Source organism: Triturus cristatus, chromosome 9, assembly GCF_964204655.1.
Source record: "Triturus cristatus chromosome 9, aTriCri1.1, whole genome shotgun sequence".
Classification (NCBI taxonomy): Eukaryota; Metazoa; Chordata; class Amphibia; order Caudata; family Salamandridae; genus Triturus; species Triturus cristatus.
In genome coordinates, this window is record NC_140592.1 from 1,211,635,530 (window position 1) to 1,211,653,832 (window position 18,303).

An 18,303-nucleotide genomic window follows, 5' to 3' on the forward strand; every position below is an offset into this window, starting at 1 on the left:
AAATTTATTTAACAACGTATGTGTCTATAATATATCAGATGCAATCAACAACTTATGAATAACAATGGGTCTTGTAATTGAAAAACGTATTTTACTGCGATACGGAAAGTAAGCAACAGTAATGCCTGCTGAAACATGGTTGTTGGGAAAGGCAAATCTTACTGCTATTTAGTGCCTAATTTCTGCCGGTGGTTTTCGGCGCTCGGCACTTAATTGCCAACACCAGCTCTAGTGACAGTCCTCCTCATGGTGGGGTTGTCTTTTTAATTTTTAGATGATCACAACACCTGTGTTTATCAGGTCAATATACAATGAAAATGAATAATACCAGCATCTGACTTTTGACTTTCAAGCAGCTAAACTGTTGGCCCCATGCTATGGCATGCTGAGGATGCTGAGGAAAATTCTACCTCTTCTACCATTCCTCGCTAGGCGGATAATAGTCCAAGCACTGATTTTATCACTCATGGACTACGGGAAAGGGTAAACAACGTTTACCGCGAAACTTTTTGCCCGCAGGGAACCACAACGCGGTCGTTACAACGACCGCGTTGTGATTCTGCATACCATTACTCCGCAAGTCGGAACAACGACTTGCTGAGGGGGGAGGGGGGGGGGGGGGGCGGAAGGTGTTGGATTTAAAATCCAACACCATCCCTACTGTCCGCACAGACTGGAGTTGGAACAGTAAATTATACTATTCCAACATCCAGCGCCCTCCCTCCGCAAGTCGTTGTTACAACTTGCGGAGTAATGGTATGCGGAATCACAACACGGTCGTTATAACGACCGTGTTGTGATTCCCTGCGGACAAAAAGACTGCGGGATTACGACACATATTCACGGGAAAGTGCTCTATCTGGGAACACTCTGCATTGACTGCCCACTCTGAAGAGAGTCAAATTTAAGGCTCTCTGCATTACCCATAAGTCCTTTTGGGGGAAATGCCCGCCCATTAACCAATCCATCGCTGTCCCATACTGCCCTAACAGAAGCCTCCGCTCGGCCAACCTCTTTCTCACTGTTGTCCCAAAAATAAAGAGAGCAAGAAGTGGTGGCAGCTCTTTCTCCTATGACGCTGCCAAGCTTTGGAATTCCCTCCCTCCCCAACTACGCAGGGAGTCTAACCATTTATCTTTCTGAAAACTCCTAAAAACCTGTTTTTTCCAAATCAACAGGCAATAAAGATGCCGCCTCTGTCCGCGTCCTCAGATAGCGCTGGGATGCCTTAGGGTAACTATGCGCTGTATAACTAGTTATTCATTCATTCATCTTGTGCCATTATTACAGCTTTGTGCGGCCTGAAATAGTCTGAATTGTCACACTTGTAAGAGTGCGATGCTTAGGTGTTATGTTGGTACTGCCATTGGCAGCACTGGTAGGGCATGGGTGATGCATGCTGCAGTGGCCTTACGAGAAAGGCCCTGGCACTTCATCTTTTACAAATTAGGCACGGCTGCTATTTAATGAAAATTGATCCACCTGTCCGATCGCGCCAAAGCCTTCTTAGATGTCTGGGGGAGCTTTGAATGAACATGTATTAAACGCTATATCTTCGACTAAAGGTACCTGCCTTATAATGTGAATCTTAACACCTGTATAACAGACCTGCTAGACATCCTCAGCAGCCTCTGGCACCACCTATTAGGTTTGCATAAATTCAAGTGGGGAGAAGGTGGGTCATGGGTGGAAAAAATAATCTTTTGAATGGTGGCCACATTTATGAAATTGCAGAACATAAAATAGGAGCATAAAGCCACTTGATTTTGGGGTCTAATGTTATTGAGTACTAATACACAGGGTAACAGAGACATTTATTACTAATCTGTTATTCAAAGGCTTAAAAACACAGCAGAAAGTGCAGTACAAAATGTTATTATGATGATTAACAGGGTTTGAGGTTAGTAAACAGAAAGACACATCCAGAAGAAAGTTTTATTGATCGTTTAAATCTGAGGAATTTCACAGATAATACACACATGAAGAAACACACAGATATTCACCAACCTTCTGCTCGTTCTGGAGGACTAAGTCCGACAGGTTCCCGTCTCGATCGTCGCTGAAAGAGGGGCTCGAATTCCTCTGTGTAAGGAAAGAGGACAGAGCGCTGTACTGTTATTTTTTATTCTTTATACATGTCTTATGTTCAGAAAACAGGGTTCTGTCTGTAAAGCCAGAGTCCTTTGACACAAAGAATAAAGTATAAAAAGTTTCCATTGTTAGATCAGGCGGTGCTGGTGACATGTTCGGATAATCAATGAAGATAGCGTTCGGTAATAGAGCTAAACCGGTCTGTAGCAAGATTGGAAAAAGGTTGCCAGGTTTTGGGGGGAAATTTATATGCATGGTAGAGTTTTGACTATATGTTTTTGATGTCTATTGTTTTCTTTCTATGTCCTTTCCACATGGAACCCTGACTAATCATACTACCTGCCTCAGGTGTGGAAAATCATCTTGCCTCAGGAGATTGTGGAATCCTGCAGTTTATTTAAATAAAATAACAGGAAAAAGAGACATCTCGCCTTCTTGTCAAAGGTGGGAGAAACTAAAAAAGGAAATAGTTTATCTCTGTAAAGGATGCTGGGATGAAGCGCTCCTTTGAGATACCGAGCCACTTTCTCTTAGAAGTCAATACAGTGCTCTAAAGGTTGGTCGGATAAGCGTCCCCTCCTTGTGTCGGTGGCCAGGCCGGCCACTGAATTCTGGACTCCATGGGGGCTCTTCCACACTCTAGCTACTAAACCAGGTCTGAATCGAAAATTGTTGGTGACCTGTCTCAGGGAAAAAGCTCAGATCCAGAGACTTGCACGACTTTTACATTCCTATTCAGATTAAGCTGATTACAAAAAGTGAGTTTTGTGACTTTGGCCAAGGGGCTCCAAGTTACCCAATGAGGTGCATGGTCAAGAAACTCGGTGGGATTAAAAAAGGTGTCTGGAGCGGTCTGGTCATCTCCCACCCCGGTCAGTGGGTCACTTGCCTCATGATTTCATCAGCGAAGGCTTCACATATAATGGAATGAATGTCTGCCTACACAATGTGCCCTGCAACTCTGTCCACTTGTAAACCCTCCATTCCGTGGTACTCTTTTTGCAAACTTATTGATTCTGCTGAATCACAGAAGCAGTAATCAATATACTCGTTAATTTATGCAAACATCAAAAGTTGCACCACAAAAGCCCTCATTGCTTTATCAATATGAGTATGTTTAACCACAAACAAATATAACCGGAGCCCAACCAGTAAACAACCACCAAGAGCGAATCTAGTAACAACTTCAAGATAGCATAATATGTGATGGTTAATTTGTTTTTCAAAATATAAATAAAAACGAAATTGTTTGCCTTCAGTGAGTTCGGTTAGAATCTCTACGCACCATTTCAAAGGTCAGGAGCATCGCTTTCAGCCTGTCGATTTCTTGTCGCAGTTCCCTGATCAGTTTTACATTTGGATCCTGAAAGACAAGATATGACATACTAAGCCATCGGCCCTTCCAAACATGGCTGGACAAATAAAACAGGCTTTATTTGATCGGATTACATGCTTGTGTGGTGTGTGTGTGCCAGGCAGGGCCATCTTTAGCACTGATGGTGCCCAGTACAACAATGTTTTTTAGCAAGCGATGTAGTTGTGGTCTTGCCTTCATATTCCTGTCATCGTGTAGGGTATGCGGTTTGTTGTGGCAGTATGTTGTGGCAGTATAGCATTGCTGTAGTATAGTGTTGCAATAGTGTAGTGCTGACGCAGTGCTGTTGTATTTGTAACGCAGTCGTTGTACATAGGTGTTTATGTATGTTTGTGTCTGGTACTTGTATGGCATAAACTTAGCCGACAGATAACGGAGTGATCTGCACGGTCGAAGGTAGGGATACAGAGAGTGAACGTAGGGGAGTCTGAGTTCCCATTGGGTGGGTGGACTCTTTACTGGGTCATGCTGTAGTTCTGTACAGTGGACTGACATTAGGATTTGTGGAATATGAAGAAGGGTAGGGTAGTCCTGATGGATACCAAACCTTTGGTCCAGATCTTGAAGTGTAGATGGAGAAGGCCTCTTGACTACCTTTCCTTTTTTACACTTCTCTGTCTCCAGTCTGAGTGTGACCTCGACGCTTGTGTGGCGAGAGTCCACAGAGTTGGTGACCTTAACAGCCGATAAGCGTGGGTGCCAGTCGTGATGTCATTGTAGTTGATGCAGCTGGCCTTGAAGGTGGAGCAGCTCGGCAAGGGGAGGCGGTGGAGTTCCATCCGGATGGGGATGATGTGGTTTGACTTTCATAAGCCTTCGATGAGTTCTGCTGTGGTGTGTAGAACGCTCTTAAGATGGGGCAAGGGCAGAGTTTATGAGGCCACCAACATGGGCGCTGCCACCATCCCAATGTGAGTGTGCAAGGGCTCGAATGGCAGTTCTGAAGTCACTTTCATGCGAGGAGCTGCTCTACTTTCTTTAGCTGAAAGAGCGAGCAGCAAGACCTTTTGGTCTTCTTGTGGATGTTTTCCTAGAGGGTGAGGTCAGTATCAAGGGTGAAATAAAGTGACTCACCAAGGGTTGACATTTTGACTTTGAATCTGTCCATGTTCTTGTTGTTGAGCCAGGTTTAGACTAGTTGTTCCTTGTTGCTGCGGACGAACAGGGGAAGGAGATGCAGACAGTGCTTGAGGCAATGGGTGTCTAGAGTAAAGGAGATTTGTTTGTAGAGTTTTGTATCATCAGCTCACTAGAGGATGCTACTGCTGTTATAGATGAGTAGGTGGAACCTTGGGGGACTCTGCACAGAAGCTTTGGGGATTTTGAGGCACCCAAATGAAAAAACCCAAGTCAGCTGCAGGGCAAAGAGTGTTTCAGTGGAGGATGTGGCTAGTGAATTCCATTCAAGATTTCCGGGTGTGTATAACGGTAGGGTAGTCGACAATGTTGAAGGCCAGTTATATCCCGAGGCAGCGATTATCTTCATCTGTGATCAAGAGGGCAAGGTCTAAAATTTCAAGGTAGCTGTCTCCAAGCTGCAGTGTGATCTTACGTCAGACTGGTACTCATGCAGGAGATGGTTGGCATAGGTATGATTTTGGAATTGAGTGTAAAGTGTGCTTTCCAAATATCTAATAAATGCTAAAAAAGTGATGGAACAGTAACTGGATCTAGTGTAAGTTTTTAAAAGCTTCAGGGAAGATACTTTGAGTGACCAAGGTATTGACAACATTGGGTAAGGGTGAGGGGACTTTGCTGGAGATGACTTTGAGGGAGTTGAGGATGCTGATGAGGTCTGTAAGAGACAGGATGATAACAGTGGGATCCAGAGTGGAGGCTTAGTTGTAATAGAAGCAGGCTTGGTGTTGTTGATTGGCTGCCAGACATCTACATCTTCACTGCACATCTTTTGTTGACAACGGGGACTGGGAGCAGTAGCATGCTGGTGGAAGGTAAGGAATGCTTGGGGGGTAAGGGGTAAAGAAATACTTTAGGTCCGGTTGCTCGTAACCATAGAAGATTCTCTTTATGATGCTTATGGCCTTAAATTGCACACCCTCCACTATTAGCAACTGCTCTAATGATAGGCACCGGAAGTAGGGCTGTGGGCGGTGCTGCAGCACACCCAAAATAACCAATCCTGGAGTTCCTGAGTGTGAATGAGTCATAAAGATGCCTGTACGTGTTATTTGTATCTTGCCACAATTGCTATGCATTCAAAGACACAGGTCAAATGTCAGACTTGTCTGTTGACAAATTATGCTTATTCATTTAAGGAAATTGGCGTTTACATTCTCTGACTGCAAAGTGAGAGGATTTTGTCAAATTAACTGTGTGACAGTCTTGCTGATGAGAAAGGAAAAGGAAGAGGCTGTTTTTTTTTCTATCACAACCAAATTTAAATACCAACAAATGAACTGTACATATATTTCAAAAGTCACTCTCTTGGTCAATGGATGCAGCTAATTTGCTACTCTTGTTCTGTGACGCTTTGATTTTTTTACATTCTTTATAGGTTCACTGATGGCAGCACCCCCTCTCTGCACATTGTACCAGCACCACTGACTGTACAGAACATTGCGCATTGGAATCAAGTGCAAATTCCCGAACTTGGCCACGATCCATGCCGCAAAGTTCTGAATAAGCTGCAATTTGGTCAGCAAGTTACCAGGGCGCCAAACAAAGAGGCTACTACAGTAATCTACCTGAGAAACTCAAGGCAGATTCTACTGGCACGTGTTTTCCTTCAAGAGTGAGGTATTGTGCTGCGCTTCGGCTGAAGTAATGAGTCGTCTGAACGTTGTGCACACGGACTCCAGTAATGAAAGATCGCCAGGGGTTCTGGGTACTGCTCGGGCCTGTTTCTCTTTTTCAGCTGCAGCCCTGACATTGCAATGATGTATTTGAAGTGATGTAGTCGTGTAATATTAGCCTGTAATATGATATTGTTGTACTTGTAGGTTTGCAACTACACTAACAATTATAGTGTTGTGGACTTGTATTGTGATGCACTATGTGCTGTTGTAGGTATTATGTAGTTGTAGCACTGCCGCTATGGGTGTAGTGTGGTAGAGTTGCAGTATTCTAGAGTTCTAATGCTGTTTAGTAGTTTTCGTTTCCGTTGTGTTGTGGTGGCGCTTCAGGTGTCTGCTATAGAACAGAGAATGGGGCAGCAGGGCCTGGAGGACAGCAAGCCTCTCACAGAATCCACGGAAGCGCCCTGAACTCTTTACTGTTAGACAGAAGTGAAGAGGCACAAGAAGCCATCGTCTGCCGACAGGACTATGTTTTCCATTTGCATCGGACTCGAACATCTGGAGCCAGATGTACTAACATTGGGAACAGCGATTTCCAAAATGCGATTTTATGCGAATCGCAATTACGAGATCACTATTCCTAATGAAGGAAACTTTTATTTTTTAAATTGTGATTTCTAAAGGGCCATCAGTCGACTTAACTCATAAATATGAATGAGGTAGGTCGCAGTTTGTGACCCATGCGGAAAGATAGCCATCACAGGGATGGTGGCCTGCTAGGGCTAGCAGACAACCATCTGTGATTGCTTTTTAATAAGGTAATCTTTTGGGTTTTCCATATAGGAAAATAAGATGCATTTCATAAAAGAAAATGATGCGTTCAAGTTTATTTTTTTAAGAGTAGGCAATGTTCCCTGGAATCATAGCCTACTCTAGTGGAATTTGGCCGGACCTCAGCGTTGCATGTGTAACACAGAATGGTCAAAACTCCGCCCAACTTCACTAGCGGAGCGGAATTTATCGCCCAGCCCTAATCAAAAAGAAAAAAAATCACTTCAAGCAGGAAAGTAAAATGTTCATGCTATACAGCGGTGCCCTACTGGGACATAGTTCAATAATAAATATATAACTATTTGCATATTTTATTTCCTCCATTGGATGATTAAAGAAATTAAAATATAATTATATATTTTTGCTTCTGTTGTTGAAAAAATAATTTTACATGAACGCGTTGACTGGTGGTCTCTCACCTCGTTCACCCGTGGCTTGTTGATGATGTTTTTTGCATTTGAAGCGTAGCGCAAAGTGCTCATGGTTTCATTGTAGCTGGTACTTGAGGGGGAAACCGCTAAAATTACAGGAAAAATATATCAAAGTCAGTGTTGAGAAAAAACAAAAAAAAATACTTCTTACCATAGGTTCCCCCAAAGTTAGAACTGTCGAAAAAAACAAGGCAAATACAGAATTTCTGAATAAAAGGCAATGTATGTAAACCTCTAAGAATAGAGAATGTTGGGTATATAGGGAAATTGAAAGATTTCACAGGAAGGCAAAACCTGCAGGGCCCTCTTTACACCAAACAACTATGGCCCTTGGTAAATTACTTATTTGAGTCCACTGGGGTAATTTTGCGTGGCAGTAATGGAATTCTGTGTTACTGCCGGTGGTAAGGAAATACCGCAGGGAGTAAACAGAGCTGGGGCTGAGAATTACCAGTGGTAAAAAACTGAAATGATGCAGACAGCTGAACACACATTTCTATACATTTAGGAACTAAGCAAGCATTTAATGTTTTTTTTTACCACTGGCAGCACTAAGGCAGAGTGTATTTTACTTGAGGGCGGCATGTCCTCCTTCTGTAATGGGCAGTGCTTTTTGCCATCAATAATTACTAATTACCACCAGCTCATGTCCTGCTGCCCTTTTCATAATGAGACCCCATATGTCAGGTACACCTCACAGCTGGACCATGAGCTGTCAAAAGGATTTTGACACTCTGAAGGATGCAATGTTCTCTCTCTCTCTCTCTCTCTCTCTCTCTCTCTCTCTCTCTCTCTCTCTCTCTCTCTCTCTCTCTCTATATATATATATATATATATATATATATATATATATATATATATATATATATATATATATAAATTTATATATATTTATACACACACACACCACCACACCACATCACACACAGCAGGGCCAAGTGAGCCAGCTTACTTGCCACCATGATGGTCTTGGAGTTGCCTCCCAGGCTGTCCTTGAGGAGCCAGGTCAGGATGGAGTCACGGTAGGGGATGTACGACAGCCTCCTGGAAGCCCCGCCGGAGTGGCTGGAGCCCTCACCCTCGCTGGTGATGCTGTTAATGCTCTGGTTGCTGCTGAACATCTGAGAGTTTTGAGCTGCAAATGGGAGACAATGAAGATGCAATGAGCTGTCTCCTACTAGCGATGAACTTCAGAATTATACCCAAATATTATCTCTTAAGACATATGAGTTTCTTATTTTCAGCAGCACATTCCATTTCAATAGTCTAAGGAACTAACTTATTTTACTACTGTCAAAACAACGTTGTTGCCTTTTTTAGATACTAAAATGTGTGGAGTCTAGTCTGGTAGGTGTTAGACCTCAAGGAATAAATAATGACGTAGAGCGCGGACAATAACTGTTACCATAGAATCAAAGCCAGAGTGCAGGTGCCCTGCCACAACTGTAAGTAAACGAAGCCTGTCTCCACCACCTGTGACACCCATCCCCTGCACTACTGTCCTCTGGTCCTTCCTAGTACACTGCTACTACTTAGTGGCCAAGGAGGGGATGAGGACGGGGTGCATGCCCAAGGGACCGGTGAACTGTGACTGCAGAAGCCACTAAGGTTCATTCAGTTTACATTTGATTCTCAGCAGTCCAATGAACAGGAGGAGTCAGAGGGATGAACCACTGCAGAGGGCGAGGGGGGGACCCGGCAATGACAGAGGTCTCACTCTTAACCGAAGATACCATTCAGTAGGCCCAGGCAGCCGCTACCCATGTTGTGCACTTTGGTACTTCTAACACTGGCTTTGCAGCCCCTGGTCTGAGAGGTCATGGAGAACAGGACCAGACACTGATGGTGAGGTGGGTGTAGGAGACCTTTTCACTTTCTGTGGTGTCCACCTCTTGCCATTTCTTGAGCCCCTTATCAGCAAACAGGAGACACTTGAGGGGTAAATGCGGGGATAAGAGGTCCAACTCTGTGGTGACATCAGCTGTCAAATGGGATGTGTGATATCACTCTGTGGTGTCATCCGGTGTCAAAGGACGTGTGATGTCACTCTATCATGTCATTAGGGGGGTCAAATGATGCGTGATGTCACTCTATGGTGTCATACGGTGGCAAAGGATGCGTGATGTCACTCTATGGTATCATACAGTGTCAAAGGGTGCGTGATGTCACTCTATGGTGTCATACGGTTTCAAAGAATGTGTGATGTCACTCTGTGTTGTCATTCTGTGGTGTCAAAGGATGTACGATGTCACTGCTACTTTTCCTAGTATTTTGGTGAATCGAAGTCCACGCTACTGATGGATATGTTCTGAGTTGCAGGGAGCTGCGGAAATGAGCGGCAGAAGGACAAAGTCCTGCAGTGAGGATTCTAGGCGCTACATGTCCTGGGCGAGGGTCAGAACTTGAAGGCCCTGGCACTGGGCAGAGAAGGTGGAGTTTTAAACTATCATGTGGCAACCGAGTACTCATGTAAAGCAGCTGAAATGGGCTTCACGATGCTAGCCTCGAGAAGCCATACCACTGCTTGTCTTTTAAAACAGGAAACAATGCAGGTAAGCTTAACGGACGTGACGTCAGAGGCGTACGAATGAAGAGCAATCACAAGCGTCTGCACCTGTTCTGGTGAGCTTCTGACCCTCCGATGAGGCATAATGCTCTTTTTTTGCCTGGCTACAACACCAGGTTTGTCGAAACAGGCCCCCCCACCCGAAGAAATATATTAGTGTGCTCAGTTCTGGCAGGAGCTTCTGGGATGGGGGGCGGGGGGGATTAACACACAAATGTAGCACCTGCTTGGTGCAGATGGTAAACGTGAGCAGCGTTTTCAGTGTGGGGCAGGGGTGGAGAGGGTAGTGGAAGATTAAATCTAAAAGGCTGGACAAGCCTGGGTTTCAAGGCCTGGCTGCAGCTAAAGTCAAAGTCTTCAGCGATTTTATCAACTGGAATTTCTGGCCAATAAAAGTAGGTCCTGTGTCCCCGCAGCCAGGAAAACTGGATGCTGGATCGCCAGGCAGCCATGATCAGGTGGAGAGATATTCTACACGGTAATTCCACCCCATCTGACTCAAGGCCTTGAAGGGTTAACAGGGAGAGTCAGAGAGCCATGGGGTGGAAGCTGAAACTAGGCCTGCAATGCTGCCCTCCTGAGCGTTTTGGGCAAGTGGTGTCGTCCAAACTTACATAGGGGTGGGCGGAACTCATGGAATTTCACTCCATGGAATTCAGTGGAGTTACAGAAAAACTCAGCGAGATTCCATGGAGTTAAGCGAGCGGGCGCAATTCGGCAACTAGTGCTACTCACGCTGATTTTTAGCGCCGGGAGCTTGTTCTGCACTGTAAAGGTTTACAGCGCGAACAACACCACACGGCGCGCCAGTGGGCGCAGCTTATTTCTGCTGCTTGAGTAGATTTTCTACTCCAGTGGCAGCTTTCTCAATGCGAGTGGTAGTGACCTGCCACGACCGCTTGAATTGACAAATCTCGCCGGGAGGTGTTCTATCGCCCAAAAATCATGCTTGAGGATGCAAAATCTCACTTGCGGCGGGCCAAGCATGAGAAAAAACTTTGCCATGTGACTTGCCAGTTTTGCTGGAACTAATGGGAAGCAGGGTTTTATTAGATCAAATGTGGGTGTGTGCTTGTTAAGGGTCAAGGGTAAGGCGTAGCAGAGGCAGCCTTCTTTGTGTTTGGAGCTAAGTAGCCATTAGCGGTTCTGGTTGAAGTTCATAGGTTGGGATGTGAGACAAAGTGATGGTACGAGGCAGCAAAGAGGCAGCTAGTAGTAGGACGTGCCAGGTGTCAAAAGGAGTAGTTAGTACACATAGAGCAGTTCTATCAAACAAGTAGTCTTTGCAAAAGGCAACAGGTTACAAAATGTACATTATTATGATCCTAACATCGCATCACAAGGCAAGTATATATTTATTTTTCTTAACGCCGCCTATATTTACCTTGGAAATGAGTTTACAAATACTATTCTTAGTTCCACCAAAACACAGAGTTGCAACATGAGTAAATAATTGCTATTTTTACCTCCATCCATAAACAGAATTTCAAGGCAAGTGTGTAATCACTGTTCTGACTGCCTCCTACACCTACCTTGCGAGGTAGTGTTTGGGTCAATGTAGTGGATACAATACAGGTGTCATGTAATATAACACATGTAATACAATGGGAGACATACCCTTTAATACCAGGAGTAGAAACCAAGTATACCCTGGAAACACGAGACCTTTTACTCATATACAACGTGAGTGGCACTGCCCTTCTCTGAGTCTACCCTCTACCGCCTGCCACCTACATGGCAGACTGGCCACGTGACCATGTTGAATTGCTAACAGTGCACATTAGTGGTGAAATGAAGACTGCACCATGATACACATTTCATAATTATTATTGGTACCCAATTTATGGGGGCCTTGGATGACAAATGCTCCGGTTGTACTAGCGCCTTGGAGACCCTCGCTGGCATGGCAGACACACTGACTGCACACTGTCTCAAGATACCCGCAGGCCAGCCTTACCTGGCTATGGGCATCTGCAGGACAATGTAAATGGAACGCCATGGCGTATTTAATACTGTTGCTAAGCTTTACATATGGTTGAACATAGATGAACTGAATATAGATGAACTGGTCCACCTGAATCTGCTACTATTAAGTACTACGCTGTGTGGTGGTAAACCTGACTCTTTCAAGCAAGTGTAAAGCAAGAGCGCGACTGACACAAGTACTCAGAGGTAAGCTGCGTAAAGGCAGTAAGGAGGGGGATGTTAAATGGACTCTACCTAGGGCGGAGATGACAATGCCAAGGGTGACCAAAGACTTGTTAATGTTGGATCCTTCCATCAGCCGGTCCTTGCAATAACTGGGCGAGGCTCGTTCGCTGCAACACAAGAAGAGCAAATGAGAAATGGATGAACAGGGTGGTACTGAGATCCGCCTTTAAACCATCTTAATCTACAACAAACTGCCCAGCACCCGCCTTTCACCGATAAAACCCACAACAACCCTACCCGCAATTAGGTTTTAATGCAGGTTCCTAGGTGTTTAAGAAGGTAAATGAAGGCATTTGTGTTCTTGTTGCAAATTGTAGGCTTAGAAATGCAGGACAGCTCAACCCCCCTCCCTAATTTCTTCCCCTCCAAAATCAAGCACCCTGTAAACCTCATTGCGTGCAGGATCCAGTAGTTTGGGGTGATTGTACATTTCGGTTCAGGTTTCAGTCGTTGAAGGCAAGCTGTGCATCACTCCCAGACAAAACACAAACCAGCTATTGAGTCAGAAGGTGGACACACTCGGAAAGCAAAACTAGGCTGATCGATAGAAATACGTGTAACTTAAAACACTAACTTTACACGCACTACACTTAAAAGAACTCATACACTTAAAATAACAAACTCTTAATTGAAGGCTTAAGAATGGTGAAGAATGGGCAGAAATACTCACTTGTGTAAACTGCTGCTTGTTCACTGTCAGTGTGCGTGCAAAGAAACATAAACAACACACTTCAGTGGATATGTAAAAAAAAATACTGTTGTTAAGTACCACGAGGCAAGTTTTGCAAAGAGCATTAGATAAGCGCTACCACCCTGATGGGCTGGAAGGGAGTTTGCACATCCTGCTTTCAAGTGCGTCAGAAAAGGATACAGAATGCAGCTCACACGTGGGTACCTCGACACCATGCTAACGCCTGACGCGCTCTAGGAGGGCCTTAAATCTACGCCACGTGGCATAAAAGTCAACTTAAGTAGAAGGCATAAGACAGCAAGTTATTCAGTGGCAGCCGCCCCACTTCTTGCTTTTTCTGTTATCACCTTCCTAACCTCGGCAACTGCACTCTTTGGGCCTGACCCGCCCCTCCCGTACAGAGACTGGTTTACCCACTCACACCGGACGCCGGCAGTGAGGCCTTCACAGTTATTCCGTATAACTTGAAATGCCAAGCAATCTACACAATCGGATACATTTGGTGCCGTTATTTAAACATAACAAAAGACACAACCGTGACAACAAGGAGAGGGAGTTGGATTGGAAGCACTGGGAGGCGGAGGCTCAAATTTGGAACAACAAACACTATCTCGGACAAAGATTACACAGAGATAAAATGCCCAAATAGTCATTTTTATGAGGCTTTCGCTACGAGACGCTGTGATCTTAAACCTTCCACAAGGTGGCAGCAGATAACCAGTTTTAATGTCTGAAAATGGTCATCCGGCCTAAAATAAATTCTGCCTACTTTATATTTGTTCAGAGCATGAACGTGCAACCTTTTGTGACTATAGAAGCCCAAACTAAATGTTTCTAACTGACTTAATCATCTTTTTAAGAATATCCTTCTCACAGCAGGGTGCTGATTTCCCAAAGTTCCAAAGTGTTAAAGTACAATTCTCTTAATAATGATAACTGATGGCTAAACTTATAAGAGATGAAGTACCCTGTCAATGTTTTTAAGGTCGCCAAGGAGTTACGTGACCTCGAAGGTGGATTTTGCTATTACGTATGGTGGGGGTATTTTACATCTTATAATACATGGTTGTAAATACCACCATCGTTCACATAATCCATTTTTAGGTCTCGCCTGAGCCAGCGCCTTAGTGCTGTCTGGCGAGAGCTTTAGAAAGCAGGATTTGGAAGTGCAAACTAGTGCTTTTCAGGCCACCAACTACAGTGCATGTGCGCCGGGCGCGCGCACCATTTGTCAGCCTGCTGATCACTTTCGCGGCCGCTTTGATGTACTCAGTGAGCCGCGCGGCCACTGAGAACATCAAAGCGGCCGCAAAAGTGATCACCATATGCGAGCCTTCCCTGTGTTGCTTTACCACTCACCGCCCCCCCCCCCCCTTCCATGTTACCCGTGTGGCTCACTTTCTCTTTCACGGCCGCGCGGCCAATGCTTGTTTCTTGAAGTTCCTATAGTTGAAATGGTGAGCCCCAAGACACTTGCAACTCGCTATGTTACTACCATGCCTTGAATTTTTGTTTCTCACCCTTCCCCAGCCTGCTACTTTGCGCAGTGCAGGCTTTCACAGAGTGAAAAACACTTCTCACCTCGGGCGCAAGATCATGGTGTGGAAATACTCTGCCTACTCTCCCCCTTGGCAATGTGTGCTCTGTCGCCTGCAAGGTTCTAACCGATGTTAATAGCCCAAGCACCTTTTGCCACTGCACTTACCCTTAAACCCTCCTGCACGAGCTCACCAGGCCCACCTGCAGCCCTCACTGCTGCCGGGCCGGCTATGCCCTCTCCCTTCGGTGCATCAAAGCACATACAGGCAGCTACCGAAAACTACAACAAGCATTGGCAAAGCCAATCAGTCATGCTTATAAAAGCAATGGACACCTATTGACTTTGCTAACGCATTTGTCAATGCTGTTCCACATCAGCGAAAAAAAATAAAAAAAATGTTTGCCAATGCCGAACATTGGCAAAAAAAAAGTGCAATGACGTACAAGCACTTGCATGATCAGGCATACACTGCACATGTATAGGTCAGCACAGTACAGCTGCCCGGCATGATGTCTGAAAACGTATATCTCACCACACATACATGCATATGGCAGGGTGTAGTCATTGTTTTTTTATTTATCATTCAAAGATGTCAGAAGCCTATTTTGGAGCAGTAAATAACAAGCATTTGCAATGCAATAGGTCTCGCATTTACACAAGTTTACGCTATTTGCATTGTAAATGACTATGCCTTTTAAAATAAAAGGCATTGTTCTTTGCAATGTCATTAGCTCAAACTCGCGTAAACTCGAGACCTATTGCATTGCAAATGCTTGTTAATTATGTGGCTCTTGCTCTGTCTTAATAGGAAATGTAGAATCTGTAGTTAGCAATAATCTCGCTAATGTGCAGCCTGTAATTCGTGGCAAACACACGGGGTACACATTTTAAGTCAGTATCGCAACTGATTGTGCGTTGGAATGTGTACCAACATGTGGACTGATTACTGCCTTTCGATAGTGAACTGCAGCAGTTATGTTAGCAATATTTATAGAGAGTGAAGCTACCCGTAGACGTCCCAGCGCTAGCGAAAGCATCAAACAGTTGACAAGAGCTGAGTAAGTTGGGTTTTGAAAAAGCCATGTTTTCAAGAGCTTACGGAAGGGCAGGAGGATGGGTTCTGAACGCAGATGGAGGGGGAGAGCGGTCCACAGTTTGGCAGCGTTGTAGTGGACGGATCAGCCGCCATTTCTTGCCCTTTCAATTATGGGGACTGAAGTTAGGTAGAGGTTGGTTGAACGGAGGCATCTGCTGGGACAATAGGGGGAGATGATGGTCTGGAAGAGAGCGCAGTGCAAAAACTATCCGCCCATAAAGACGAATTTCCAGGGAAGAGAAGTTTAAAAGGAATAGAAAAGATAATTAAGCAGCTGTTGTAAATGTGGTCGGGACTGGAGTCAGCCTTTCACACTGTCTTGTGGGTCAGGCTGCAAGCATTGTGACGTCACAACTGAACTGTAATAACTTATTAAAGTAGAGTAACAATATAATTTTCTTTATTGGCGTGTTGAGCAGTGATGTCACTTGAACTGTGGTAAGAGATTTAGAGGCACGGTTTTAGGCCGATATTACAGGCTTCCAAGCATTGCTTAATTAAAATATACTTTGTATATAGCGTTTGTCACACTTTTGCCTTTTCGCACCACTGTAAATAGCAGATGTTACTTTTAACGAATTTAAAAACGGTAATCCTTCCGATGTATTAGAAAATACAGACAGCCCTATGCGAAGATGCTGTCTTTGACAATTTGTTCATGTCCTGGCTGCAAAATTTAGAAACAGCTGTGGTAGTTTTTGGCGTTCTCAACTATAATTCTGTTGCCCCAAATCATACTGGGCCTGCCCTTTCCAGAGAAAGAAACAGTTTCATTACATTGTTGGCTAACTCGGTGTTTTCTCTATATCGTGTGCTTCACTGCCACCGTGTGGCCAGATGATAGATAACTAATTTAACGTTTTACGAATCTGCGAAGTGCATACCTGCCAACTCACATGTTGCCACTGTGTTACACAGGATATCGCAGGGGTGGCTCCTCCATTAGGGCGGAGGAGCGTCGCCAGGGCATTGAGTGGGGTTAAAAAACTGTGGTGTCTCTCAAAGGGGCGTAATCTAAAAATCTGTGCTAAGCATAGCGTGCCACCAAACATGTATTTTGCTGTTTGTCATTGCATCCAGATATATGATACAACAAGTAACATCATACCTTCCACAAGTCAGGATTATTGGCTTTGTCAATGGTTGTTAGTTCCATAAGATAAATAGGCATCAACTGTGGCTTGTTTATAATATTGCAAAAGCTTCCACTTTCAGCCCTGGTGACACCACAACACATTGTTGTTGCTGCTCCCGGGTGTCAAAAAGAGAAGGGAAATCCAGAGAAAAAATGACTTTCTTTAAAGGATTTCCCTTCCCCTACAACGCTCACCTGGCATGATGTCATGCCGTGACTTCTCCACTAGTGAGAAGTGAGCACGCGCACATCAATGTGCATGCTGTCACTGCAGTCCGGAACAAAACGGACTGCCTGTGCCAGGGCACAAAACAGAGCCAGATAGAGACCCGTTTCGAGGCCCCCTTTAAAAAACTGCCGGTGCTCAGCACCGGTGAGACCCGGCCCACTGATAGCCCTGAGCATCGCCCCACTTCTTTCTCGCAGTGCGAGAAGCAGAAACATAACATGATATTTTAAATACCATTTTATGTTTATGCTTCTCGCGCTGCGAGAAAGCAGGGTATACCTGGTTGGGGGCGGACGGAAGGGTATGCCTGGTTGGGGACGGGTGGGTGGGCGGGTCAGGGAGGAGTGGCTTGCCCACTGTTGTGGGCCCTGACTGTTTGGTCGGCCCTCCGACCAAACAGCCTACATAGAGAAAATGGACTCCCTACAGGCGCGCAGCTGGGCGCTGTCCGCACCAATCACAATGCTGCCATTGCAGCGTTGAGAATGGCTTAGGGGAGTGGAGGGAGGCTGCCTTCTTCCTGTTCCAGCAGCAGGACCCGGCCATGAGTGGAGGCGGTGCGGGACCCGGTAAGGTAAGTTATAACAATTTTTTAAACCCCCCCTGCCCCGCGCGAACCCCCCAACTGCGAGTCATGCGAGCCGCGAATGCGATATCGGCTCCTATCAAATGGTCTCCTAGTGGGGAGAGAATATCACTCTACTCCACTCCACTCTACTCACCTCTATCCCACTAAACTCTACGCCACTCTATGACAATCCACTTTATGACTCTTTACTCCACTCTATACAACTCTCACTCTACCCAACTCCACTCTACGCAAGTCCATTTTATCTCACTCCACCTAACTCCACGGCACTCTGTTCCTCTCTGTGGAACTCCAGTCTACACCACCCCACTCTAAGACACTGTACTCCACTCTACAACATTCCACTCTATGACACTCTGAGTCATTCCCCTCTACGACACTCCACTCTTCTCCACTCCACTTGATGCCACTGTACACCACCCTACTCCTTTCCATGCCACTCCACTCCACTCCACCCCATTCCACTCTATTCTACTCCACTCTATGCCACTCTACTCCACCCTATGACACTCCCCCATGTAACACTCCACTCTATGACAGAGAGTGTCATAGAGAGGAGTGAGTGTGAGTCACAAAACACAAAGTGTGAGTCACAAAACACAAAGCCAATGGTAAGCAATGGGCAGAGAGCATTCCTAGGGAAGCTTTCAGCATGTGCCCAATATGTCTTTAGAACCAGTAATGGCCACATCAGTGACAAGTAATCAGCTTGACAAAGTGATGAAATAACATCTGCAAATTGTCCGCAGTCTGTTTATAATT

The 18,303-nt window shown here is 45.1% G+C and overlaps 1 protein-coding gene across 2 annotated transcripts in view; it reads right to left on the reverse strand.

Moving 5' to 3' along the window:
* STARD9 (StAR related lipid transfer domain containing 9) overlaps positions 1-18,303 on the reverse strand; it is a 460,180-nt gene that overhangs the window by 133,974 nt on the left and 307,903 nt on the right. For both annotated transcript variants that reach the window (XM_085627236.1, XM_085627235.1), the window contains exons 11-15: positions 12,271-12,368; positions 8,437-8,619; positions 7,473-7,570; positions 3,377-3,454; positions 2,008-2,082 (exon numbers count right to left, since the gene is read on the reverse strand). In XM_085627236.1, coding sequence (XP_085483362.1) covers positions 2,008-2,082; positions 3,377-3,454; positions 7,473-7,570; positions 8,437-8,619; positions 12,271-12,368 — 532 coding nt within the window. The remainder of the gene's footprint in view (positions 1-2,007; positions 2,083-3,376; positions 3,455-7,472; positions 7,571-8,436; positions 8,620-12,270; positions 12,369-18,303) is intronic.